This window comes from Drosophila kikkawai, chromosome 3L (genome assembly GCF_030179895.1).
Source record: "Drosophila kikkawai strain 14028-0561.14 chromosome 3L, DkikHiC1v2, whole genome shotgun sequence".
In the NCBI taxonomy this organism is placed as follows: Eukaryota; Metazoa; Arthropoda; class Insecta; order Diptera; family Drosophilidae; genus Drosophila; species Drosophila kikkawai.
The window spans coordinates 11,143,004-11,168,562 of NC_091730.1; the positions used below are offsets into that span (position 1 = coordinate 11,143,004).

General features: G+C 42.6%; 9 protein-coding genes and 1 long non-coding RNA gene across 12 annotated transcripts; 3 read left to right on the forward strand and 7 right to left on the reverse strand.

The window, feature by feature from the left end:
- Positions 1 to 57: 57 nt before the first annotated feature.
- On the reverse strand, positions 58 to 804 carry LOC138928301 (uncharacterized). The gene is made up of 2 exons (XR_011444802.1): positions 501 to 804; positions 58 to 449 (listed from the first exon to the last, which is right to left on the reverse strand). It is a non-coding gene; the product is annotated as an uncharacterized lncRNA (long non-coding RNA).
- A 932-nt stretch (positions 805 to 1,736) lies between these two features.
- Positions 1,737 to 6,275, reverse strand: RhoGDI (rho GDP-dissociation inhibitor). The gene is made up of 5 exons (XM_017178695.3): positions 6,111 to 6,275; positions 3,928 to 4,127; positions 3,752 to 3,861; positions 3,576 to 3,690; positions 1,737 to 2,685 (listed from the first exon to the last, which is right to left on the reverse strand). The coding sequence occupies exons 2-5, from the start codon at positions 4,109 to 4,111 to the stop codon at positions 2,489 to 2,491; spliced, it is 606 nt and encodes a 201-aa protein (XP_017034184.1). The 5' UTR covers positions 4,112 to 4,127; positions 6,111 to 6,275; the 3' UTR covers positions 1,737 to 2,488.
- On the reverse strand, positions 2,571 to 3,120 carry LOC121502274 (uncharacterized). The gene is made up of 2 exons (XM_041775480.2): positions 2,752 to 3,120; positions 2,571 to 2,685 (listed from the first exon to the last, which is right to left on the reverse strand). The coding sequence occupies exon 1, from the start codon at positions 2,944 to 2,946 to the stop codon at positions 2,842 to 2,844; it is 105 nt and encodes a 34-aa protein (XP_041631414.1). The 5' UTR covers positions 2,947 to 3,120; the 3' UTR covers positions 2,571 to 2,685; positions 2,752 to 2,841.
- A 103-nt stretch (positions 6,276 to 6,378) lies between the features above and the next one.
- LOC108083060 (metaxin-2) lies at positions 6,379 to 10,291 on the forward strand. Of its 2 annotated transcripts, none has more exons than XM_070285720.1 (6): positions 6,379 to 6,541; positions 6,608 to 8,907; positions 8,969 to 9,239; positions 9,346 to 9,544; positions 9,601 to 9,725; positions 9,932 to 10,291. In XM_070285720.1, the coding sequence occupies exons 1-2, from the start codon at positions 6,461 to 6,463 to the stop codon at positions 7,331 to 7,333; spliced, it is 807 nt and encodes a 268-aa protein (XP_070141821.1). In that variant the 5' UTR covers positions 6,379 to 6,460; the 3' UTR covers positions 7,334 to 8,907; positions 8,969 to 9,239; positions 9,346 to 9,544; positions 9,601 to 9,725; positions 9,932 to 10,291. The 2 variants fall into 2 exon arrangements, with proteins under 2 accessions (XP_070141821.1, XP_070141822.1); XM_070285721.1 differs by having other exon boundaries at positions 6,608 to 7,317; positions 8,969 to 9,123; positions 9,256 to 9,544.
- A 114-nt stretch (positions 10,292 to 10,405) lies between these two features.
- Positions 10,406 to 12,295, reverse strand: Grasp65 (Golgi reassembly-stacking protein 2). The gene is made up of 2 exons (XM_017178691.3): positions 12,104 to 12,295; positions 10,406 to 11,970 (listed from the first exon to the last, which is right to left on the reverse strand). The coding sequence occupies exons 1-2, from the start codon at positions 12,147 to 12,149 to the stop codon at positions 10,607 to 10,609; spliced, it is 1,410 nt and encodes a 469-aa protein (XP_017034180.1). The 5' UTR covers positions 12,150 to 12,295; the 3' UTR covers positions 10,406 to 10,606.
- A 148-nt stretch (positions 12,296 to 12,443) lies between these two features.
- Pfdn6 (prefoldin 6) lies at positions 12,444 to 13,226 on the reverse strand. The gene is made up of 3 exons (XM_017178697.3): positions 13,006 to 13,226; positions 12,697 to 12,922; positions 12,444 to 12,637 (listed from the first exon to the last, which is right to left on the reverse strand). The coding sequence occupies exons 1-3, from the start codon at positions 13,076 to 13,078 to the stop codon at positions 12,559 to 12,561; spliced, it is 378 nt and encodes a 125-aa protein (XP_017034186.1). The 5' UTR covers positions 13,079 to 13,226; the 3' UTR covers positions 12,444 to 12,558.
- A 151-nt stretch (positions 13,227 to 13,377) lies between these two features.
- Positions 13,378 to 18,625, forward strand: Su(z)12 (Polycomb protein Su(z)12). Of its 2 annotated transcripts, XM_017178690.3 has the most exons (7): positions 13,378 to 14,149; positions 14,215 to 14,261; positions 14,319 to 14,814; positions 14,877 to 15,711; positions 15,774 to 16,624; positions 17,376 to 17,561; positions 17,629 to 17,770. In XM_017178690.3, exons 1-6 carry the CDS (start codon positions 13,939 to 13,941, stop codon positions 17,549 to 17,551), a joined length of 2,616 nt encoding a protein of 871 aa, XP_017034179.1. In that variant the 5' UTR covers positions 13,378 to 13,938; the 3' UTR covers positions 17,552 to 17,561; positions 17,629 to 17,770. The 2 variants fall into 2 exon arrangements, with proteins under 2 accessions (XP_017034179.1, XP_017034178.1); XM_017178689.2 differs by lacking the exon at positions 17,376 to 17,561 and having other exon boundaries at positions 13,380 to 14,149; positions 17,629 to 18,625.
- Positions 18,626 to 18,885: 260 nt separating this feature from the next.
- On the reverse strand, positions 18,886 to 22,016 carry Rpn1 (regulatory particle non-ATPase 1). The gene is made up of 2 exons (XM_017178702.3): positions 19,939 to 22,016; positions 18,886 to 19,883 (listed from the first exon to the last, which is right to left on the reverse strand). Exons 1-2 carry the CDS (start codon positions 21,871 to 21,873, stop codon positions 19,047 to 19,049), a joined length of 2,772 nt encoding a protein of 923 aa, XP_017034191.1. The 5' UTR covers positions 21,874 to 22,016; the 3' UTR covers positions 18,886 to 19,046.
- Positions 22,017 to 22,346: 330 nt separating this feature from the next.
- On the reverse strand, positions 22,347 to 23,740 carry Sod1 (Superoxide dismutase 1). The gene is made up of 2 exons (XM_017178828.2): positions 23,582 to 23,740; positions 22,347 to 22,956 (listed from the first exon to the last, which is right to left on the reverse strand). The coding sequence occupies exons 1-2, from the start codon at positions 23,645 to 23,647 to the stop codon at positions 22,561 to 22,563; spliced, it is 462 nt and encodes a 153-aa protein (XP_017034317.1). The 5' UTR covers positions 23,648 to 23,740; the 3' UTR covers positions 22,347 to 22,560.
- Positions 23,741 to 23,843: 103 nt separating this feature from the next.
- LOC108083020 (uncharacterized) lies at positions 23,844 to 25,357 on the forward strand. The gene is made up of 3 exons (XM_017178649.3): positions 23,844 to 23,949; positions 24,046 to 24,133; positions 24,197 to 25,357. The coding sequence occupies exons 2-3, from the start codon at positions 24,123 to 24,125 to the stop codon at positions 25,152 to 25,154; spliced, it is 969 nt and encodes a 322-aa protein (XP_017034138.1). The 5' UTR covers positions 23,844 to 23,949; positions 24,046 to 24,122; the 3' UTR covers positions 25,155 to 25,357.
- The last annotated feature ends 202 nt before the right edge of the window (positions 25,358 to 25,559 follow it).

The following is a 25,559-nucleotide window of genomic DNA, read 5'->3' on the forward strand; positions in this document are numbered from 1 at the left end:
ATAAATGAGGACAATGTGCGAACGTAGAATCGTCTGCATTTCAATCAGCATAAGCTGTTTAATTTTGTTCTATTTTATTTTCTTTGTGTGTAAGTATTTGAACTAAAGGAAGTGGATCATCACATATAATATGTACATTTTGCCATATCGCAGCTATGATTTTAAAAATATACATCCAGCTGGTATATGTGCTCTTTGGATTCTTAGCTACGGTTTGCCTGTTGTATGGAGCAAGTAGGGTAAGAATGTTATATTTTCTTTCCAGTAATACTAAAAAAGCCGATCAAATTTATTTCCAGGAAAACCTCAAATATCTCCAAGCTTGTTTTTGGCTTATGCTTATAGCAATTATTTGGGCCATACTAGTATCTCTCAAGCGAATCGTAGAAACAACTGGAAAAAGGAAGGCTTATGTTTATGATGCCATTGTGATAGTTTCCGCAAGTAATCTAATGAAATTTTTTATTAGGTGGGAGTTTTAAGCTAATCAATTTACTTACCTAGTTGCTTTGATCGTATGTGACTGGGTTGTATACAAATTTGCTAAGGAAGTAAATCAGAGATGATAAGAAATGTTCTTGTATCCGTTGGAAAACATTGAAATTACTTGTATTTTCAGGTGAGAGTTTCTTTTACAAGTTTTTCTATATTGACAGAAATTTCTTGTTTCTCTTTTTAGAGCTCTCAACTGAATGTGAGTCATGATACCACCTCTAGAGACCATATGGTTTATTAAGAACCCGACCCAGCCCTAGTTTTATTCAAACAATAAATAAATATTCCCCAAAAAGGCATCAATTTTTTAATTTTGACGAGGATTTAGTTATATCCTATACATATTTCTCATGACATCCTTTTTTCAGGCCTTTTTTAATGACTTTATTGAATCACAATTCGGATAAGGACATCTTGGATCTCTCATTGTTCTTACAGGAAAATAAGGACTCTAATTGTTTTTATCCCAAATAAAAAACAACAAATAATCATTTTGTTTTCCAAAGGTTGCCTTGTTCAGCGTAATAAATATATCTCGGGATATGACAGGCTCAAAGGAGACCCCACCACCTGGATGCCCCGGGCTATCCCCCCCGAAAATAATCGTGTTGTTTTTCTTACATTTCACGATTTTGCTTCTGGCAACCGACGCAATTTCCAAACAAGCAATTTACTTATTCATGCAGCTGTTATTCGCGTTTTTCAAGACAAATGTGCGTTGGAATATTTAATGTGTTTATTATTTTCTGCATTGAGGTAAGCTCCGCGTGTTGAGCAACAAGTTGAGAGAGTGTAGTGCAACAGGCCCAGCAACATGTTGATTGGCTCAAATGTAAACAGAGAACATACCTCTCTCACGGACTTGTACACCTTGCACAAATTGTTAGTATAAGTATGCGCATGACTAATATACCAGCTATACTTCTGTCGCCAAAAATTTATGACGTTTACCCCTTGGCAACGTCAACTGATAATGGTACAAGTGTGAAATGCGTGAATAATCTTCGCCTTTGTGAGCCCCAAAGCAAAGGCAGTTCATAGAATTTATTCCCGAAATAATATAACAAGAAAATTTAAAAAATATATATATTCAAGGAAAACTATTTAAAACAATACTTCTAAAACAAAAACCTAAACACACTTTCTACTTTAAATATCCTTGTTTTTCCCAGTTCTAAACATTTATAATTATTCAAACTGCTAAAATTAATTTAATCTGCCAAATAAAAGTCATAGTCATATAGTTTTCATTTTAAAATATGTATATTTTATTGCTCTTCGGTTGCATTCAATCAGCATTCGCATAACTTTTACACAAAAAATACACAGATATAGTTTATAGTTAGAATAATGTAGACTTCAGTGTTTTCGACGCTTTACAGATATCAAATGCATTATAAAGTATCAGCTTTATTTACGTTCAACAGTTCTTCGAATTGCATGATTAGAGGGATGCTGGATTACGGTGAGGGAATCATCTTTGGGTATTGTTTCCTTTAGTTCCGGGGGACTTGAGCTTACATTTAACATAAACACTGTGACGTTCATTAATTTTAAATACATAGCGAAATGCATACAACTTAAAGTTCATTCCTCCGTTATTTATCTGTTTTGAAAATGTATGTTAAACATAGGCAATGGCATTTAGAGCCAAAACAAACGAATGACTGACTGGCCCAGTGACCTGACTTGGGTTTGACTCTGACTGTCTGACTGATCGACGAACATTGGCGAGAATTGCTCTTCATGTACACACATTCAATTAGCATTGGGTATCAAAAATACTTATGGCCTTTCATTACACTTTAGATACAAAAATAGTTACAATTTAATACCATTAACAAAAATACTTGACGATCGATCAATTGCATATTTTGGAAACTCTTTCTTACACGCTTTTGGAACAAAACTAAACTCATTTACAAGACATGTTTGGGCAAAACAAAAAGCGTATGTATGGGGTGTGTGTGTGTGTGTGCTTCTGGTATCCTCCTTAGGCCCAGTCCTTTTTAATTTCAAAGGTCCAGTCCCACTCTAGGTGTATATGCTTGTCGTCATCCGTAAAGACCGAACTGACCGAGTAGGTGCCGCGGGAGAATGTGCCAGAGGGCGCCTCCTCGGCGGGCGTCAAATAGAATTGAATCTCCTTCTTTGGCGGATAAGAGCCAACCATATGCTTCATTTTATCAACTAAATAAAGAGACGAAGAATATTTATTATATATATTACATTTGGGACTTTCCGCCGGTATCTTACCCACAACTTAAGCCCACGTAAAATAAATTATCCGAAATAAATGTTTGGCATTGGAGATAATAACAAGGACATTAACAAATTACGTTATTCTCAACACATGACTATTGTTAATATCGCAAATGTTAAAAACACAATATAAACAAGACTGCAAAATCCGTATAGGAAGGTAGTGCCATTAAAAAAAGGGCTCCCCATTATGATCTAAGCCCAGAATGCGACTACCCCGTTCAAATGATAACCAAGAACTAAAACTAAAGCTGCACATTTGCATGTCGCAGCTACTGGAAAAGAGAAGTCTCAAAAGTGCTGGCACTGACCTGTACACAAATACCTGATTTGTGGAGGTCTAATTAGGGATTATATCGAGAGGAAGAGTACAATATATCGATAAAAACGACGAAAATCATTCATCGAAATTTTGAATATCAAGAAATATAGAATTTTATGTAATTATTAATTAATTATTATTAATTATTATTTTATTTAATTATTAAAATTATTAATTACTCAATTTTATTTATTAAAAATATGTCATTTAATTTAACTAATTACTTAACTGAATATTCAAAAATAAATTTACTTAGTTTGTCATTTTTTACTATATTGGATAAAAAATCGATTTATTGCAACATTAAAATATCGATATATATGACCATGAATATTTATATTTCAAAAATTAAAAAAAAAAAATATTTTTCTTTACATAAAATGTAGTTTAAAAATTAATTAAAATTGATAACTTTCTTTCAATATTTATATCTATACAAATATTTAAACAAAAACTTAATGGACTACCTACAATATCGAATACTGGAAACACTTACCATTCACCCCCAAGCGAGAAGTCTTTTGCACATACTTAAGGCCATGGACAATTTCACGCTGCACAATAAAATCAATGCGCACCTTGTACTGAACACCTTCTTTGATCACAAAAAGCTGTCAACAATGGGAAGACAAGTTAATGGCTGCGAAATAATTAATATTTGTTTTTAATTACCTGCTTTTTCAGCTGACTTAGGTCACCGGTAAGATCCAATTCCATATCATCTCGACCCTCTACAACGAGTGCCAGTTTCTTCACAATCACCTTACGCGGATCATTGGGTTCTGGCAAATTGAAGATAAATAATCGATGAATATTTAAATTTTTAGTTAAAAAAAAAGGTGTCTTACCAACGACAATCTTTTCGGTCTGAGCTGCACCCAGAAGGGCCTCTTTGTAGCGCCTTAGGCTCTCGTCCTCCTGATCGGCGGCCATTATCTCCTCGATGGTCTTCTCCGGCGGCGCCTGGTAGTTGGCATCGTGCACATCCTCATCGTGATGATCGGGGTGGGGCTTCGTCTCTGTTTCGGCCATAGCTTCTAACCTAGAACTGTCCAAGTGGAATTGTTTATTTATTAATCAATTACATTTAAATGTGAGGCACCGTCTTAATTGCTGTCGATGCTATTGTTTTATATGTTGTCCGAGATTTTGTTTAGTATTTCTCACTCACTTTCAGTCTCTCTTTAAGAAGCATACGGGTCATAGGCATATTTTTAGGAGTGTGAGTAACATGTTGACGATAATGATATTGTTTTATATATGCATGTACATATATACAACAGCCTCCATATAAAAGTATGTGCGTTTGCAAGGCGCTACATTCGATAAACATTTTTAAGATATTCCTGAAAAACTGAAACACACTTAGCCCGTTCTATGAATTTTCCTATATAAACCTTTACGTTTTTAAGGATTTGCTTAAAATATGAATTTCTTTACTGTGTTTTTGTTAAGATTAAGAAATTATATATTTTCATATTAGAATTAGAAGCCTTAACTTATTTTCAGATAGACAACCTTGCAAAACACATCCCCAATTAAATATTACAACCTAAATTGAATAAGATACATCTCATTGTTGATTAGCTTATCATTACCATTAACATCGATTTCTTTTTTGGCAACAGTAACATTTGTGCTGCCACCAAACGTTGGCCACTTCATATGCACGTTCAATAATATTGATTAAATTCCAATTATTAACGCATTGATGAACTGACGGGTTGATTGGCAGTCGAGGCGGAGGGGAAAGGCGACTTGCAGCTGGTCAAAGTGGAAAAAAAAAAAAAGGTCCAACCATATACGGAGCCAATGTGGCAGATAAGGCAAGAGCATATACGATAGACAGAGAGAGGGCGGATATCGGCATTGAATAATATTGAACCGAACGGGCGACAAAAGCCCAAACCCCCCGCTATCGCCCCACCCACCGAAGCCTTTATTGTTATCTTGCTTTGTTTTTCACTATCTAAATACACGTCGGTAGGTCGGCCGGCTGGGTTTGCCTTATGTCCATTTTCAACGAGTGTTGGCCCAATAATAATTCTCAATCCTCCACATTTGGCTTTATATACACAAGCTACACACATGAAATTGAAATGTTATTACTTGACATTAGATTGTTGCGAGATAATTAAAATGTATCTATATAGACGGATTTCAGGCACACGGGTACACAGGAAAAACAAAGATATTTTTGAAATAAATATGGCTAATATTATATTGGTTGCAGGTAAAGTTAAATTTTTAAAAAATATATTAATACCAATTAAAATGGACCTTCTATCTTCTGAAAAATCAAAGTGTAATTGCAATTTAATAAACTAAAAACTTAACTTAACTTAAGATATTGAAAAACATTGAACTTATGTTTCCGTGTATAAGAAAGAATAGCAAAAAATAAAAATAGTGAGAGAAAAAAAAAAGGAAAATAATAAACATTTTCCAGACTAACAACGAACGAAAGTTTGGGCCAATAAATACAATCCGAATGATTAAGGTTGAGTGAGAAAAGGTAATTTCAAGAACAATCTGACCAACTGAAATTTCGAATTCCAAACAAAAATTCGGGGAAGCGATAGAGAGCGAGGAAAGGAGAAGGAGGCGAAGAGAGCCGACCCCCCGCCAGACCTCAGTGTGGGGATAATTTAAGGAAATGAACAAACCATGCCAGTTTTTTTTTTTTTGTCTTGATAAAGAAATGTGCAAGAAGAATGTTAAGACCCCAGACGTATGTATGTATTGTATGTATGAATCACGCACACCAGCTCGCACACACACACACACACACACACACACACACACACACACACACACTAACGCCCGCACACTGAGGCCGGCACATGAATCGTCACTGTTTGCAAGTACGACTTTTTGGGAGTGGTGCCTTGGCCAGTACAGATAACCAAATATTTGTTAATAATACCAAGTACCAGTACTATGGCTAAGTTCAAGTATTAATTACGCGGCATGCATGGGAACGCAGCACTCGCGCACACACTCTCACAATCCAGAAACGACGCGCACTCACCTTTTTAATGTGCCAAAGTTATATTCAAATCCAATAGTTTCAAACCGTCTTCGGGAGAGTCACGTGGCCTGGTGATTACACAGATTTCGCTTTTTTTTTGTACTTTTTATGGGTTTTGTGGCTGACTAATTTTGAAACAAAGCAAAATACAACGAAAAACACTCGGCGAAACAAGAAAGAAATCTAAGTGTTACCAGCTGCTGCAAGTCAGAGTAAGACCAGGTGTTACGGGAGACGTGAAAAAATACTGACACGCGTTGGTATATTTTTATCACACTTCTCATAGCCGGTCACACTGATCAACAGCTGTTTATTACTTCATCGGTCAGGTTTTATGGAAATTTTGGAAAATGACCCAGTACTTGAATCAACTGAACACCGCCGATAAGCTGGCCACCGAACCTTGGCCTGAAGATGCCACTATCTACCAGGTGAGTTTCTGTCAATCGGAGCCCAGCTCACTTAATAATATGTCTTCCTAAACCTCTGTACAAAAGCCTTATGAGGCGGAGCAGATTCTGCTGCCGGAGAACGCCAGTTGCCTCGCGGTGAAAGCCTATCTTAAGATGTGCAACCTCCCCTTTGGTGTCCGATCCTGCGCAAACGCCGAGCACATGTCCCCGGGTGGAAGGATGACCAAATTGCCATTTATCAGGGCAGGCGCCTTCATATTCGCCGAGTTCGAGCCGATCGTGAACTTTGTGGAACAAAAGGACATGGCCATTGGGAGCTGGCAGGATGAGGACGAGAAGGCCGACATGCGCACCTACGTGTCGTTGGTGGAGAACATCTTCACCATGGCCGAGCTGTACATCAGCTTCAAGAACGAGCGCGTATACAAGGAGGTGACAGCGCCAAGGAACGGAGTCGTCTTTCCGTGGCCCCTTAACCACATGCAGAACTATGGTAAGCGGCGGAACGCCTTGAAGCTGCTTAAGGTCTACCAGTGGGATGATCTGGACATTGAGAGCGTCATCGAGAAGGTGGCCAAGTGCTGTGAGACGCTGGAATATAAGCTCAAGGAGATCCCCGATACTCCCTTCTTCTATGGCGATCAACCCTGCGAGCTGGACGCCATTGCATTTGGCCATCTCTTCAGCATCCTGACCACCAATCTACCCAACATGGCGCTGGCCCAGACTGTGCAGAAATTTAAGCACCTGGTCGAGTTCTGCCGCTTCGTGGATGAGAAATACTTTCAGACCAGGTTCCTACCAGAATAGTTTAAGTGTTACACAGGAACACAAAATTAAACTTTGTGAAATTTCCACGAACCATTTCAAGTTTTCCATGATATTTGGGTGCTCCTGAGTAAAAGTCCCATACAAAATTATTTTCCATCACCTACAGGTTTCGCGGTATACCTAAGAATACAAAAAACCTATGTTTGCCGACATTTTGAATTACGTGGCCTATATAATTGGACTTACCTTTATTATTTTTGGTAGGACCTACTCTCAATACATCACGGCACTACTAAAAAATAGTCCCAATCGTGAACCATTGCCCATGTCTTTGGAATTCGACGCCAAAGTTGAAACTCCCAAAATTTTCAGCATTTCTGTGATGAAAAATCAATTCTGAGAATTAAATCTTATATGGAACTAATTTTAAATATTCATTGAATCTATTGTTCATTGTATTCTTTAATTTCGGTTTAAAGCGTTTTCATGAGGACATTTTATTGGATTTATTAAACGAATAAAACAGCTTTTTTGGTTTTATTATCTACTCCTATTTGCTGTCAAATTTCAAATAAGTCAAGGCAACCTATAAAATAGTAGTAGATATGTTTCTTTTTATATATAATATACATTTTTTCTTTTTGACTAAACATAAATATGTAAGGATTATCGCTGGCTACTAAGCTGTCTTAAAAATGTTATGTTCGGAATACATTTTTATTTAATATAAAACTAAATTTATATTATATATAAAAAGAAACAAATCTACTACTATTTTATAGGTTGCCTTGACTTATTTGAAATTTGACAGCAAATAGTAGTAGATAATAAAACCAAAAAATCGGTTTTATTCGTTTAATAAATCCAATAAAATGTCCTCATGAAAACGCTTTAAACCGAAATTAAAGAATACAATGAGCAATAGATTCAATGAAAATTTAAAATTAGTCCCATAGAAGATTTAATTCTCAGAATTGTTTTTTTATAACAGAAATGTTGAAAATTTTGGGAGTTTCAACTTTGGCGTCGAATTCCAAAGACATGGACAATGGTCCACGATTGGGACTATTTTTTAGTAGTGCCGTGATGTATTGAGAGTAGGTCCTACCAAAAATAATAAAGGTAAGTCCAATTATATAGGCCACGTAATTCAAAATGTCGGCAAACATAGGTTTTTTGTATTCTTAGGTATACCGCGGAACCTGTAGGTGATGGAAAATAATTTTGTATGGGACTTTTACTCAGGAGCACCCAAATATCATGGAAAACTTGAAATGGTTCGTGGAAATTTTTGGCTGTGTACCTGTGTTATTAATTCGATTAAAATGCTGGTACAAGTGCCAAATTATAAATCAAATCATTATAGTTTCAATTGATTTTGTTAGCTTTCTATCTGCTTTGGTTCAGTTATAGCTTGGCTAGTTGTAAAATAGTTTTATTTTAAGCTTTAGTTGGAACACTTTCCTAAAAAGCTTAACCAGCTGAAAATTGTGAGTTGTTGGAGCTTCACTGTATATTGTGTGCCTTCAATTTATGCTTTCTATATACTTTCTACAATTGCGCACCGCTTTAAATTTCCGCCAAAGGCCTTCAAATAGTTCGTTTCAAATAAGGTAAATTTAGTTAACATACCTAAAAACAATCTAACATTTATTTTAAACATTTTACTTTCAGCAAATAATTTGAAAAACCACTTTTCGAGAATGTAAATAAATGTGTTGACTGTTATAAAACATTTGGCATTTCAACAATCGTCTAAAGAAATAACTAAAACCATGGATGGCCCATAAAAGAACAGGATATTCATAAGCCGCTTGTTGCCTTTAAAAGTCAGTAGAATAAATGTGGGGATCCCAATTAATTTTAGACCCAGATCCAGAATTTTATAACGGTGTCAAATGATTTTAATGTGGTATTTAATTTGTCAAACAAATCCATCCAGCTGGTTAGTATTTTTTCAGGAAAATGTAGTTTCCACGCACGGTCATACTGGAGCAACTGTAAACAAACGCAGAGGAAGAAACTTTGTAAAATAAATTCAGATTTTATAGAGTCAATGAAACGGAAGTACTTTGTGTGGACGCCTGAAGCCACAAAACATTTCCTGGAGGCATGGGAGACCAATCGCAAGAACTTTCGAGCGAAACGAAAGAACTTGATCCACAAAGACATGGTTGCAGCCTTGAGTGATTTCGGTGTGCCTGAAAGGGCAATAAGAGCAAAACTGCTGGTTATGAGCAGAAGATATCGGTATAACTCAAGTTACTGCCTCTTGGGGTTTATTAATTAATAATGCTTGCTTGCAGGAATGAAGCCTTGCAGTATTTGAAAACAGGAGTTTATCCAAAGTGGAAGTATTTTCAAAAAATGAGGAACATTTTTGGACACAGTGATGATACTGAAGAAGTTTGTGAGGAAACGGAAAGTGCTGGTAAATTTGACTATATTTTAACGGTATAAACTAGAGAAAAGTGGGTTTGAGTTAATGTATATTAACGTAACAATAACTGTGGAATGGGAAAACAACAGATTCTTCAAATTTAAAGTATATATTTTTGTTTGTAAACTAAACATAAACTGCCCATAAATTTATATAAATTAAATATAAATATTATTGAAAATTCTCTTTTTTTACAGACAAGGTTATCGAGATTTCAGATTACGAATCATCATCAAGCGAATTCGAATTTCCCGAACCACACTCCAAGCTGTTTAAACAAGATACGGATGGAAATGAGGAAGAGGATGACCATAATCATGACCTTTATCGGCGGAATATAGACGTGGAGGAAAAAAAACTGGCTATTCAAAAAGAAATACTCCACGTAATGCAAACAATGGCAAACGATCTTTCCAGTACATATACCACCTTTCTAGATGCTTACAAAACAAGTCCGACGAAACGCTTTTGATAGTTCAAATTAGATGTAGATAAATACAAAAAACCAAATATAAAAACGGGAGGATGCAGACGCCAAATATATGTACATATACGAGCGCCTTTTTAAAATTATTTAGAGTACATAAACAAGTTTCAGCTGAGTAAACGCATCGACAAAAACCCATCAATAACAAACTCAACCACTTTTACATGCATACAAAACCCTTAAATACATTTATAGTTTTATTTATTTATAATATTTAATTTAGATTATTGTTATGAATGCAATGTACACATTTTTGCATGTAGCTCTTCGCCAACATTTGATTTTCGCTACAGCAATCATACAAAAGAATCGGATGATACTCGCAGATACAGATACAGATAAAAGCCTAACGACAATTTGTCCAGTTTTAGCAGCCTAATTCAAGTCAGTTTCCGGCTGGCTGGCTTGGTTCGTTGTCCACCGCTGGAGCAGTCGCGGGCGGTGGTACCGATGGTGTAAAAGCGTGGACCATCTGCGGGGGCAACGGCGTCGGCTGCGTGGGAAATAGTCCGCCCATGGAGGGCTGCACCTGCGGATACGAGGGTACTGTCTGCGCGCCGGCTGGATAGGAGAGAACCGATGGTGCCGACATATAAACTTGCTGCGGGGCCGAGAACATGGGCACCGCCGCTGGCGCTGCCGTGGCCTGTGGAAAGGGCAGCTGGGCGGCGGGTATGCCACCCACAGTTGCGTTGTGTTGTGTGTTGGGATCAAAAACACCGGGTATAAAGATGTTAGCTGGCGGCGGCAAAGGCTGAGCCGGAGCTGGAGCTGGTGCTTGAGCCGGAGTTGGAGCTGGTGCTTGAACCGGAGGTACAGCCACGTCAGTGCCCACAGTTACAGACTGAAAGGGTGTGGCAGCAGGAGGAGCGGGTTCACCAATATTGGCCTGGGTCTCCAGCGCTGCAGTGAGAGCATCAGTGGCTTCATCCGGATTAAAGTAGGTCTTGAATAGGCTTTGAGCCGGTGGCTCAATGGTTGGTGGTCTGATCTCCGCGTTTGTCGAACCAAAAGTGTTGGCCAACGGCGGTATATAAGGCAGCGTTGGTGAAACAACAGCAGACCCAGCTGCAGCGGCAGCCACCGGGGCACCCGTCGAAGGCACTCCGCCCGAGGTCAGCAGGGGAGCAGAAGCCTCCGAGGCAGTGGTGGCTGGGCCGCCGCCAGCTACGGGAGCCGCCTGAACAGGGATTCGGTGCAGGTAACCGAAGCCAATGCCGCAGCCGAGAGCTCCTTCGCCGCCCCAAGCTGTGTTCGGCTTGATCGTTACCTCGCGGCAAGCGTCGTCGTCCAAATTGTAGACGTACATCTTAAGGGGCTGCTGCTCGTGCGTTTCGATCAGCGTAAACAGATCGTCGTTCTCGTGGCGAATGGCATCTGCGCCGATCACATAGTCGCTGTAGGCACGCAGACCGGCCAGCTCGGCCGGAGAATTCGGATGCACCTCGAGAATGTGCCAGACGCTTTCATTGGCGCCCTCGAAGGAACAGAACCGGATGCTGACGCCCAGCAGGCCCTGGCCGCCCCAACTGTTGCTGGGCGTGAGGGTCAGTTCGCGCACCGTCTGCGTCTTGCTGGAGTAAACGGTAAGGCGCACCGGCTTGTCGACGTTCTGGCGCAGCAACTCCTTTAGCATGTCATTGTCCTGGTCCAGACGGGTGCCGGCAATCGCCACGATGAAATCAAAGAAGGCCTCCAAACCGGCCTTCTGTCCGGGCGAGTTGTCCTGGACCTTGAGTACGTGGTATCCTGTGGAAGATTACATTTTACTCTGGCTTACAGCTTTTCTATTTACATTAGGGGGAACAGGTGAGGGTGTTTTCTGATTGGACACAAGGTTTACGTGGTCCGTGGCGAGAAAAAGGCCACTGGAATATTTTACCTTCGGTGCCACCGCCGGGCACATGGATGCTGTGGCTCGAGCCCATCGTTCGCTTGCGTCAACAACCTCTATTCCCAAACCTGTCACGGACTTTTGCGGCGTTGGAATCCGTCTTGAGTTTGCCAGCAAATAAATTCTGTTCTTCGTGGCAATTCTCGTAGGTCGTAGATGCACAGTGTGGCTGCGTGTGGCCAGTGTTTAAATACCAACAGTGCTGCCACTCTAGCTATTTTGAAGCAGGTGCCACAAATTTGACCGATTTCGAAATGGTATTCCATTTTATTCAAGTTCTAAATCTTAAAAAAGGATTTCCAAACTGAAATCAAGGGTTCTTGCAAGGTATTTTTTCTCATTTTATTGATTTCAAGATGGAAAGGTCGCGCCAAGTGATTTATTAAATGCCATGCAGCTATCCAAGAATAAGTAATAAGTTAATTTTGTGCGTGTCCAGCCGTTTACTTCATAGCTGCTGCCACCTGCCACTGCTGCTGGTACTTTGCCACCGCCTCGCGGTGTTTCAGCATGTCCTTCTCCCTGCAACAGAGGAAAACCGAGTCAGACATCAGGTTAATGAAGGGGCAAGAGCAACTCACATGTTCTCCAGCGTGTCGCTGGAGCTCTTCAGTTCCTTGGAGATGTATTCGATGCGCTTGCCAACGTTCTGGCGAGAGTCCTCCAGCTCCTGCTTTACCAAAACCGGGCCGAAAAGCTTGTACACCTTGTTGTCTGGTCCCAGCAGGTTCAGTTCGTCCAGCACGCATTTGTTTTCGTTCAGCTGGCTTTCCAGGAGAGCCCGCTGCTTGACCATCTTGACGCAGGCTGCCCGGCAAGACGAACAAAACGCATACATTATACATTTATATGAAATCCAATGAGCAGATGGTGTCCTCCAGTTTACTCACATTTTTGCAGGTTTTGGTATGACTCAACCTCGGTCTGCATCTTTTTGTACAATGCTGCGCTGTTTTTGTCCATTTCGATTGATTAGCTGCAGGCGATAGCGGTGAATTTTATCTAGTTTCGAGCAGTTGTTTTACCGGTTGTTAACAATTTTAACAAATTTCGGGAAAATGCATGTGAGAACTGTGCAGTGTGACCGTGCTTGCCTTTGCCAGTTATCTCACTTACCGCTTTCAGAACTTGTTCTAAATTTGGACTGATTTACAGCACTAAAGTCAAACAGCTGTCTAGCATTCACAACATAAAAAATAAATTTAAAAGCATTAGGTATTTAATTGGGTTTAGACTTTTAATATTATTTAAAGAAATATAAGAACAGCATCTCATCTTGATTTTGTAAGAGTTCATTGACGGTTGACCATACTTTTTTATGTCAGTGTTGGTAAACGTGTACAGAAGTATGAAAACGGCATGATAATGGCATTCTGCAACAATCACAACGGATGTACACAAACGCTTCGCTCTGTTAACCCGCAAATTACGAGTATCTTGAAAACATATAGTACGTGTTAAACGCATATAAGTAAATCGCGGTATCAATAATTTGCAATCTAGTGCAGTTGAGTGAAAATATTAATCCGGCCAGAGGCCATCATGCAGTCGTAGCGTGCCACCGCGCCTATAATAACGCTGAGACAAAAGCAAAAGGTTTCGCGCCGAAAAGGAAGACGGCAAAAATACACAAAGCGCTGCAGAAAAATAACAAAAACCGTATCTAAATGGACTCTGCAACGGGGAAAATGTATTTGAATTAATTGCAAACGTGGATACAGTGCGTGCGCGCTTGTGCAAGCGGTAGTAATTGTGTTCCGTCGACCGTCAACTGCCGCCGCCCCCACCCTCCCCTCGCCAACATACACTCACACGCACACACAATGGCTCCAGCGAAAAAACGCGAGAAAGACAATAATGCAGATGGCGGTGCAAGTAATGGCCTAAATGGCCTATCCAACGGAGCGGCAGATGCCGCTACGGCCACAGCCACTGCAACTGCAGGTACTACTGTACCACCGACGCCGGCCGAGGGCCAGGTCAAACTCAATGGACACCAGCAGGAGCAGGAACTCTTTTTGCAGGCGTTCGAGAGTGAGTATTACCTGGGTGTGGGTTGGCCGGGATTAACCTAATGTTTGTTGTTGTTGTGTTTTCAGAGCCCACTCAGATCTATCGCTACCTACGCAATCGACACGAGACAAATGTGAGTATCAGACAAAGTCTCGAATGTCCCAGAAATAATGTTATGTTGTGTCCACAGCCCATCTTCCTGAATCGCACGCTTAGCTACATGAAGGAGCGAATGTCGCGAAACAACAAGAAGCGGGCCACCTTCCATGTCGACTCCATGCTGGACACTATAGTTCAGAAGTCGGAGGCCGTCACCCAAAATTACCTGCATGTCATCTATGATTCTCTGCATGAGAAACTGAAGAGCTCTACGGCCGATGGCGGCGGAGGTGATGATGATCTGCTGCAGGAGCAGCTGCTCTGCGAGGCGGGGGAATCCGTGTGCGTGGAGACGACGCTGTACAAGATAACGCGCAGCAAGCGCAAGGACAGCACACTGGACTTCCAGGAGCTGCTCAGCAAGAGCTCGCAGATTGTGTACAATCCAAAGGATAGCATTGGGGAACATGCCACCATAAGCATACCCTTGCAGACGATGCGACCGATGGGGGAGCAGCATACGCTGTACAAGCTGCTCTTTCGCATCAAGGTGCTGGCGCCGAGCTCGTGCAATGACGAGAATGCAGGTGAGTGGAAAACATTAAAGAAAACCTTAAGATACCTAATAACTTGGAATTTTCTGCTCCAGAAACCCCGCCCCACAAAAGATCGCGTCGCAATGAGAAAATGTTTGGCTCTGAGCTGATCTTGTACGAGAAATCCACTGGCTTTATAACCGAGGGCGAGTACGAGGCCATGCTGCAGCCCTTGAACTCGTCCAGCATCAAGTCCTTCTCACCAAAGAAATGCACCTGGGAGACAATGCCGGACAGCTACATTCCCCTCTCGCTGAGCTACGATGTCTATCAGCAGAGTCCCATGCTCAAGTTCCATTTGACTCTCTCAAATGAGCAGCTACCTGAGATTATTTCGGCTCCTGAACTCCAGCGCTATGTCCAGCCTTTGGATTCGGTGGCCGAGATGAATCACAACAACAACAACTATAGTAACAACAACAATTGCAGCGGTTTGAAAAACGGTGGCTTGATCAAATCCCCGCCAGAGCTTATCCAGATCGTGTACAATTTCATGTACAGCAACAATACGCGCCAGCAGACCGAATACACCCAGGAGCTGCATTGCCCTTGGTGTGGTCTCGACTGCCTGCGCCTGTATGCCTTGCTGAAGCACTTGAAGCTGTGCCATGCCCGCTTCAACTTTACATATCAGCCGGCAGGAAGCGGAGCACGCATCGATGTCACCATCAATGATGGCTATGATGGCTCCTATGCCGGTTCTCCATACGACCTGGCCGGGCCATCGGGCTCCTCTTTTGCTAGAACATGCGGCCCTGTGCGACGCACTTCGGTCACCAGCCTGATGGTGTGTCGTCCGCGGCGTCAAAAGACCTGCCTGGATGAGTTTCTGGAACTGGACGAAGACGAGATCAGCAATCAGCGTTCTTACATAACGGGCCACAACAGGTGAGCTAGGATTACCTTTCAGCAGACAAAAGATATTAATCAGAATTTCATTTCCTTGACAGGCTCTATCACCACACAGAGACCTGCCTGCCAGTGCATCCCAAGGAGCTGGACATTGACTCGGAGGGCGAGAGCGATCCTCTGTGGCTGCGCCAAAAGACCATCCAAATGATCGATGAATTCTCCGATGTCAACGAGGGCGAAAAGGAGCTAATGAAGCTGTGGAACTTGCACGTAATGCGTCACGGTTTCGTTGGCGACTGCCAGCTGCCTTTGGCCTGCGAGATGTTCCTTGATGCCAAGGGCCATGAGATTGTCCGCAAGAATCTCTATCGGAACTTTATCCTGCATATGTGTTCGCTGTTTGATTATGGCCTGATTGCGGCCGAGACTGTCTACAAAACAGTTCAGAAGCTGCAAGGGCTGCTGAGCAAGTATGGCGCCGGCCAGGAGCTAATGCAGCGTCAGCGCGAGGCTCAGCTTAAATTCTGGCTGGACGTTGGCATGCACAAGAAGCAGGAGGATCCCAAGACACACAAATCACCGCAGAAGCCTGCTCCGCCGGCTGAGACTGGAGCTACCTCTTCACCCACTGCCACAGCCTCCACATCCAGTTCGGCAAGCTCTAATGCTATGCAGCCGCCCAAGCGGATGCCAGCTAATCTGAAGAGAGCCAGTGCAGCCGCCGCCGCCGCTGCAGCAGCTGCAGCTCAAGGTAAAGCATCTGAAAATGGAAACAACAACAACAGCAAGAACGTGGCCAAGAAGAGTGCAGACCAGCCTTTACCCACTTTGGCCAACACAAGAGAACGACGCTCGGATCCGGGCGTTAAGCGCAGTGTCAGCGGCACCAGGCTTGGAGAGTCCCGTACTGCCTCCGCACCAGTCTCGAAGCGCAAGCTAAGCGCCAAAGGTAAGTGTGACAACAACTGACAGGAACAACTAGTTGAGCATCCCATCTCCTTCATCGTAGTCATTTTGCTTCGTCACTAACACGGCTTCAAGCGGTCTCACGTTCTCTCAATATTATCACCACAATTACTATAGAATATTTTTACAGTGGGTTGGTTTAGCTAGTGGGTTTAGGTTCACTTTCTACTAATAATAATAACAAATTTTGCAGGCAAAGCTGAAACAAGAAGGTAATAAAATAAAATATTAGAAGGGTGGTTAAGGTTAAAGTTACACAACCTTTGAGGGGACTCGGGAGATTCCCTATAACTCCTAGACCTATACATTTTGCTCAATCAAAACTTAGACAAAAAATGTTTAAATGTTGTGTTATTACATGGTATTTAATTTATTAAGCTAACATTAACCATTTTTTCACAATAATTAACGTTACCTCCCTTAATCACCACTGCCAAAACATAAAGTTGATGATGTAGAAATGCTTTTTAATTGTTTTAAATATTTATAAATAACTGTGAATCGGTAAATGCATCTCATATGTACATACCACCCACCACCACCTCCACTAAGCATCTATCCACCGTCATGAGTTCACGATGAAAACAACACAAAATTCTTCAAAATTTCTATCAAAATTGATGTGGAACGACATCCAACCTCGGATGTTGTTTCTTTTTCTCTCTTTGTTTTGGATTTTTCCCTGAATTTTATCTCTCCTCTCTTGGTCAATGTGAACGCGCTGTCCTTGGCAGATGATGTGGAAGAGCAGGCGGCGGAGGCGGATGTGCCCGAAGTGGTGGCCCACAGCGATAATGCTGTTGATGTTGGTGTTGATGATGAACGTTATGGTGGTGATGTCGTTAGTCCCCTGGGCATTAGTGGCCTTGCAATCCCAGTTGACGACAATTGTGTGGGCAGTTTAAATTGAAAGAAGAATAGTAACTTGAAACTGGAATACCTCCTTCGACCCCAAATAATCGAATCTCTTTTGAAAACTTTGGACAGATAACACAGCAGCGATTACCAAGCGGCAGCGTTACAGCGAGGGAGCCGGAAATGGGACTGTAGGAAACCGGAATAAAAGCAATAACCACACACTGCCAACAACCAGCGACATGAAGAACAACAGTAACAACAGCAGCAGCAGCAAGCGCCTGATTGCGCGACGTCGTTCCACCTCGGAGCGGACCAAGACGAGTGCTTCATCGGGAGCTGGCGGAGGAGTTCGCACCAGACTCTCGGTGCCGGCCAAGTACGAGAGGCGCTGACGCAGGCGCCGTCGACGTCGCCGTTGCTGCTGCTGCTGCTCCACCACCTCTTCCCATTGACCATGCATTGCCAGGGCTTTAGTTGTTTAATTTGTTCAATGCCTTTACTCCTCTTCTTTTCATAATTACTATATTATAATATGTTGTGTTATATTTTAATGGATCTATTCTTATGTTGGACACTTTGTAAAGTCTCGTCTCGGATTCGAAATTGACCTCAAGAAACCCTTAGAACCGTAGACCTTTGTTCGTTGTTTTCAATAAATTCCGAACACTCTTCAGTTAATCACCTTTCTACGCCAGGTACTTAAGAGTACAGCATACAGGGCTCAAGGCTAAACCCCTATCGGGTTAATCAATTCAAAACTAATTTGAATTAACTTGCTTACACCTTAATCTTAATCAAATTCGGGACAACGTTTTTGTGGTAACTTCGTAATTCGAAGAAAAGAAAAGCTTCAATTGTAATTAGTGCAGTTTGTATACAAAAATATACATATATATATATATTAAACGTCATAAGCAAATCTATTTTTAGTGTGAAAAGCGTACTTGACAAGCAAAACATAAATTCCAAATTCACAAAAAAATATAAAATGAAATAAAATAAAAACAAAAGCTATCACTAGAGCATACACCTAATTTTAAACATGCCTACATCAATAAAAAAAATCACTCGAAACACACAACAAAATCGCTGAATAAAGTATGCATATATATATTTTTACAGTGCATTGGTAAGATTGTTTAAATATATTATTTATTGGGTGTTATTCTTCTACATGGATCGACTTGTAGAAGAATTGGCTTTAATAGAAAGGATTGGAAGGATCGCTATGGTTAGGAAGTTCTAATATAACGGGATCTCTTATTTTTGTCGGATTTTTTTAATCACATCTCAATATCATTTATGTCCTTTCTTTGAAGCCATCCCTTTAGTTAGGATCATGAAAATGTTTCAAAAATTATTTTAAAAAAATTAAAAACACACACCTTTAATTTTTTTTATAAGTAGATATATATATTTTGTATTAATGACCTTTGAATCAATTGCCAAATAAGGGGAAACAATCAATTATTTGGAGTTAGTTTACTGAACTTCAATTTCTCGTGTGACCTTAAACGTTACGATGGTTGAATGCAATGCACTTTTTCCTACTTCACAAAGTTGGGATTCTTTTTCAGTATGACGAATCCCTCCATAACGGGCGTCAGCGCCAGATACTCATCGGTGGCCAGCTCGGCACGCTCTCCAATGGCCAGCAGGACGGGCGTGGTATGAGTCTGGAAGCCTGTAATGGTCTTTGGCTTGCCAGCCTGGCCCACCACATCGATGGCAATGCCCACGCGGACAGGCACCTGCAGCTGGTTGAGCTCCTCGTCGAAGGTGATCAGCATACGGGCTTGCATGGCCGGCACCAAGGTGTATAGCAGATAATGGGATCGGTTTAAGATCAGGTTTTTCACGTCCAGCAGCGAGACCAAGGTGGCCATCAGTCCAGCCACAGCCATGGGGTTCATCAGCTGGCGATCGCTGTGATAGGGACTCAGCGAAAGGGTGCCCTTGCCCAAGTGCGTCAGGCTCTGGGCTATGCGCACCATAAACAGATTGCTGGGGTCCTTGGAGTGGTACTGGGCCAGCTGGCGCAGCATCGAGGCCAAGCGGGCGTTGTTGGTGCCGGCTCCCACCAAGCCCATGGCAAAGATGGCATTGTGGGCCACCTCGGCATCGCTGTCGTGCGAGAATTTGCTCAGCGTGTCGAGGATGTTAAGCTTGGGATTGGAGGCAGATATGAGACCCAGGGCCAAAGGAACGGACCTTCGGATAGCGGGCTCACAGTAGCGCAGCAGATTACCAAAGGAACGGTAGGCCATCTCGGCGCCAATGTCCTCGCCCATGGCTATAAGAGCAATGCCCAGCACGGCGATAGCTTGGGTGGCCGAAAGATCCTTCTCGCGCTCCTTTTCCTTCTCCTTCTCCTTTTCCTTATCCTAAAATAAATTAAAGTAAATATTACCTTATAGATCCTTTTAAAAACAACATTACCTTATCCTTGCCCTTGTCCTTCTTGCTCTTTTCCTTCTCCTCGTCGGCATTGGCCGTCTCATAGTGATCCGAGCAGATGTGTAGCAGGTGCTGGATCTTGAGCACATTACCAGTGCCTGCATACGCGCAAATGTCCACCATTGTGGTGGCCATGCTGCGGTACGGCTCCTCCAGGACCTCCAGAGTCATCATTACAGCCTCAGTGGACTTTTGGCGGCCCAAATAGAGCAGACCCAAGCCCAAGAACAGGAACCTCGTGTAGGTGTCCTTCAAATCCGCCTTCGTTAGGCCCATTATGGTCTGCAGAAGGATCTCCGTGATCTCGGCATTGCAGGAACCCACACTAATCAGGCCGAGAGAAAGGGCTGTGATTCCTAGGATCTCAACGCTGGCCGAAGTCTTGTTGTTGCTACCCAAAGAAAAGACTGTCTTTAGGGTATCAATCACAATGGAGCGATTGGAGCCAGCGTAGGCAATACCCAGGCCAAGGATGGCACCAACACGCATGCACGAGTTCTGGTTGTCAATGTAGTCGGAGAGCAAAGCGTGAGCCGGATCGACCTCATTCCGGATGCCGCAGTTGACAATGCCGCAGGCCAGCAAAGCTCCAGACTTGATATTGTCATCCGTGGAGTACAAGTACTTGTCGATCATGGTTAGACCACCATCCACATCCCACAGCAGGATCAGGCCCAGCGAGGCGGTGGCCGATAGCATGCCATGCTCCTTGTTCTTATACAGCCACTTGTTGCCATCCTCGGACAGCAGCTTGTCCACGCCAAAGCCGGCATTGACGAAGCCATTGACAAAGCTGGCAGCCAGGTTCTGCTTGGCCGAGTCCACCTGGATGGAGGCGAAACGAGACCGCGAGTTGTCCAGATGCGACTTGTAGATATCCTCCGGTGTCTTCGGCTCCATGATGTCCAGCTCACGGGCCAAGTTGAGAAAGTGCTTGTTCAGGTTCGCATTGGACATTATCTCCATTAGGTCGTCGTAGTCCGCCACCGACTCGTCCAGCTCCAGACAGATCTGCTGGCGGGCAAGCATAAAAGCCAGCTGCTTCTGCATGGCCGGTTCCTTGGGCTCACGGAAGATCTCGCCGATCTTATCCATGTCGTTTAGCATCAAAGCCAATCGCATGGCCTGCGTGTGCTGGGTGAACTTGCGAGCCAGCTGCAGGGCTGTCTCCAGGATGATGGTGTTGTCCGGTTCGGGGACATACGGATAGCACGACTGCAGGTAGAGGCAGACGCGGGGATAAGCCGACTCGTCCACATAGTCGCCGAGCAGATGAAGGTGATCAATCTCGATCAGCAGATCGCAGGCATCCGCCTCGGCGTTGTGCTCCATGTTGTAGGGAATGATCTGCTTGACCAGCTCGATCAGTTGGGTGCGGAAATCGCCCGTCGTGTCGTGGTAGTGGGCCGAAATCTCCCCAGACAGATGACGCACATACTCGTGTCCCCAGTCGCCGATGCGCTGCTTACGATCGCACAAAAAGCGATAGGCCAGGCAGTCCTTGCCGCTGCCCATGGTCATCGACAGCACAGAGATGATGTCCGCACAAAGCTGGCGCGTCTGTTCGTCGGGCATGTGCTTGTAGACCTTCTTCATGGTTTCGTAGTGCGGCCGCATGAACTTGAGTGGCTTGGGCACCGAGGTCATCGACGTGGTGGAGGCCCTGATCAGCTTGGCCATCATCTCTAGCGCCGGCTGGTACAGCTTCTTGTCTGACTCCTGCAGGCGCAACACCAGCAGCTCCAGCTCCTCCTGCAGCTGCTGGTCCTCGTCGGACAGCTCCTGCTGTTGCTCCTTCTCCTTGTCCTCCTTCTTGCCTTCGGACGACGATGCCGCCTGCTTGGCCTTCAGATCCTTGGCATCGCCGCCGGGAGTCGCCGGCTGCGGCTTCTTTTCCTGCTTGGTCTCACCAGTCATTTTTGCTATAATGCGTTGCCGCCTATTTTTCTGAGTACAAAATCTATTTTGTTCCTACTTTCAACAGAAAAGTCATGCAGCGTTCACTTTTGTTCCTTTTTTTTCGTTGTTTCACAGCAGAATTACACAGCGCTTTTTAATGGTGTGACCGAGTGGCGAACGCCACGACATACCCAGGGTTGGCAGGCAAAAAATACCAAAATAAAGCCAGCGATATTCTTGGGATCTGGTCACACCACACGACAAAAAGTGTTCCAGGGATGCGAGATATATATTTTAATTAAATTTAAATAAATACATTTGAAATTTTTGTAACCTGTAAAATCACAGCTCTATTTTCTATCGGTTATATAGTCTTTAATTCTTAAGAAACAAAAATAATTAATATTAAAATCCCCTCTCGATTTGCTATACCATGCACATTCTGTTTGGTTTTTAAACAAAACTTGAGTATAATAAAAAAAACACTCCCATTTGATCAAGGGGTTAATTCGAAAACACCATTTTATAGAACCTCAAAGGTTGCGTATTAACCTAACAGACCACAGGCTATGTATATGTAGAAGTATATATATCATTTATCATTTGCATTTCTCCAATAGGTAAGTAGTGCTAAATAGAGTAGTTCGGAATTGGAAACTCCATAGGCGTGTCTTCTTCTTAATAAGGGGTCCGTCCTTCAGCCGATTAGATCTTGGCGATGCCAATAACGCCGCACCCGATCCTGGCACCAGCGTTGCCCGTGGACTTGCTCAGCTCATGGCCACCCTTGCCCAAGTCATCGGGATCGGCATGAACTACCACGGTGCGCCCGATGATGCTGTCGGCGCCAAAGAGCGTGATCTTCGAGTCGGTAATGTTGACCTTGGTGGGGCAGGTGCCAGTGGCATCGATGTTACCAAGATCGCCCAAGTGACGGTTCTCGTCAGCAGGAGCTCCGTGCTCCTTGCCATGAGGGTTGAAGTGGGGACCGGAGGACATGCAGCCGTTGGTGTTGTCCCCGAATTCATGGACATGGAATCCATGGAGACCCTTGGCCAGGCCGCATACCTCTCCAGTGACCTTTACGGGCGTATCGCTGCTCTGTGGACGACCAAAAAGAGAGAGATCGGGTACAATTAAACCAGCGCAATAGATAATGATTCTTGCTGATAAGGCTATAGAGTTGTATGTAATCATGACAAGTACATATAACAGAAGCACTCCCTTTATCGTTTGCGGTCAAAAACTAGTAGATAGATAGTATGAGGTACAATAGTTGTGCTTTCAGTGGCAACAATAATGACTTATAAAAAAATATTATAAAAAAAGCATAAAGACGTTGCAACATAAACCAAATTATAAAATGGAGAACACCGAAAAAAAACCGCTATCACTATTTGATGGTTCTATATTTTTGACCGCTGCTGTATTTACACATGTACTTGAGCCCGCAGGAGCACGTCCGGCGCAAAGTTGTTGAGCTTATATAATTGTGCATTTGTTGGGTGACTCGGCAGAATCGCAATCGCACTTAATTGAAACGATGAACGCAGAATTTAAAACAGTTTAATGCAAATGGAAGCGGGAGCCCCGGCGGGGATAGGAGGAAACCGGCGATCCGACCTTTAGAACTACTCCGGCAGTTGTTGTTTTTGTTTTTTGCGCGTCAGCCATTTTGCCAGGCAATTAAAGACCAATGTATGGTGCTTTGATTGAGCATACTCACATCCTGTTCGAAGAAAACGGTGCCCTTGGCATCGCCATTAATTACGCAGACAGCTTTGACCACCATTTCGACGATTGATTATTTGTGAAATGAGAAAACTTGCAAACTTTTTCCAGGTATCTCGCAAAGTGTGGCCGTTTAAGGGTCTCTGTTAAATACCACGGTAGCAACTACCTTGTTCACACGTTATCTGCTTTCGGTATTTTAAAATAGTATTAGCATTTTAAAAATGTTTTTTTATTTATATAATAGCCTGAAATTATAAACAAATCAATTATTGCTGCTTTAATTGATTGATTTTGATCTTTTTAAGTGTTTTCTTAACCTCCCTTACGTTTTTTGAATCGAAACCGCTTGCAAAAGCGATGGTAAAGTGCTCTTTTTGGGAGCTGCATTTTTTACAGCTTTGATATCATACTGGTTATATGGTCAGGATCACCACCTTTTTTGTGACTTTTTTTTAGGGTAAAACCACACATACATGCGAAGTTAGAAATAAGCAAGTTGCGCATTTTTTGAGCTGGTCTTTTGTTAAGTTACTATGGAGAGTTGGTAAATATTTATCTATAATTTACCCCTTATCCTAAACTTAAGGTAACTTTCTTACTTCCGAAGGTTGGCCAGTTCCTTCCAGAGCCTTACCGAGGAGGATGAATTTACTGACTGCTGTATATGCGTAGAATCGAGGACATTTCGGTGCCACAAAGTTATATTGGGCGTTGCCGCCGACTTCTTTAAGCGCACCTTCCTGTCCGGCTTTAAGGAGTCCACCACCGGGCAACTGGTCCTTACCAATGTCAAGGCGGATACATTTGAAAAGTTCCGGCTGTACGCCTACACCTACAACAGGGAGACCTTGAACAACTACAGCAATGAGGATATTGTCGGCCTGCTGGAGTGCGCCGCCATGTGGATGGTTGATCCGCTGAATAGGGACTGCGTTGAGATCATTAAGAAGAGACTGCCCGAAATGCTTTTCTCCGATCTGCTTCTCTACTTTGAGTTTGGCCACCATATCCACGAAGAGTATCTCATCGGGGCCGCTGCCAAGCAGTTAAACTTACGGTATATACGAGATCGCAGGCTCCCAGACGAAGTCTTTCAATTGGGCTCGGATGTGTTCCGAGAGTTTCTTACCGCAATGACGCACATGAAGCAAATAAATCGTTATCAGTGCGTGGAGAAGTATGTGGCCATTCATGGATTCGTACTTAACTTAGACGATGCCAAGAAATGGGAGTTCAAAGGCCTTGCCAATAATAATAACAACAAACAGGAATCGGATGAATATGCGAACCCCAATCCGTTCAAGGTCGAGAAATTAAACTTGTCCGCTAATGCGGATGGCCTGGCGATATCCCTAGATCCCAGGCCAAAAGAAATCAACATCGAGTATGTAAAGAGCTTGTTAAATCTTATAGACTTTAAAAAAATGACAGCTCAGGAATTTTACGATGGGCCCGGTAAATCAAAAATGATGACCTTCGAGGAAAAGTTCAATTTACTCTACACGATAGTAAAGACAAGAGGTGATCGGGGTTGTGATAATTCTCATTCTTTTCCCTTTAAATAAAATAACCACAATGTATAATACGCAGCAAAAAGAATAGATTTCATTTTCACCAGAATAAGCCTCATTCCTATACGTCAGGTTTTTGAACACACCTCTAAGGTGTTTCAATACATATTCAGAAATATATGAAAAAATACCGATCAAAATTTAAGGATGATATTTTGGAGACCAATAATAAATTCTGCAAATATTAATTTAAAAAATGTTGTTTCTTAATTTTATGGGGAGAAGAGTTCTTTAAAGCGTATGAAGTTACGGCACCTAATAAAATAATTATCAACATTGTTTCACAATATGTATTGCTTTTTCTGCTATTCGAAAAAGTTTAATTATATGTAGCAAGTTTAGGCCGATGTCATTTTTATCCTAACAATCAAGTTGCTTTCTCTTTTTATTCCTAAATTA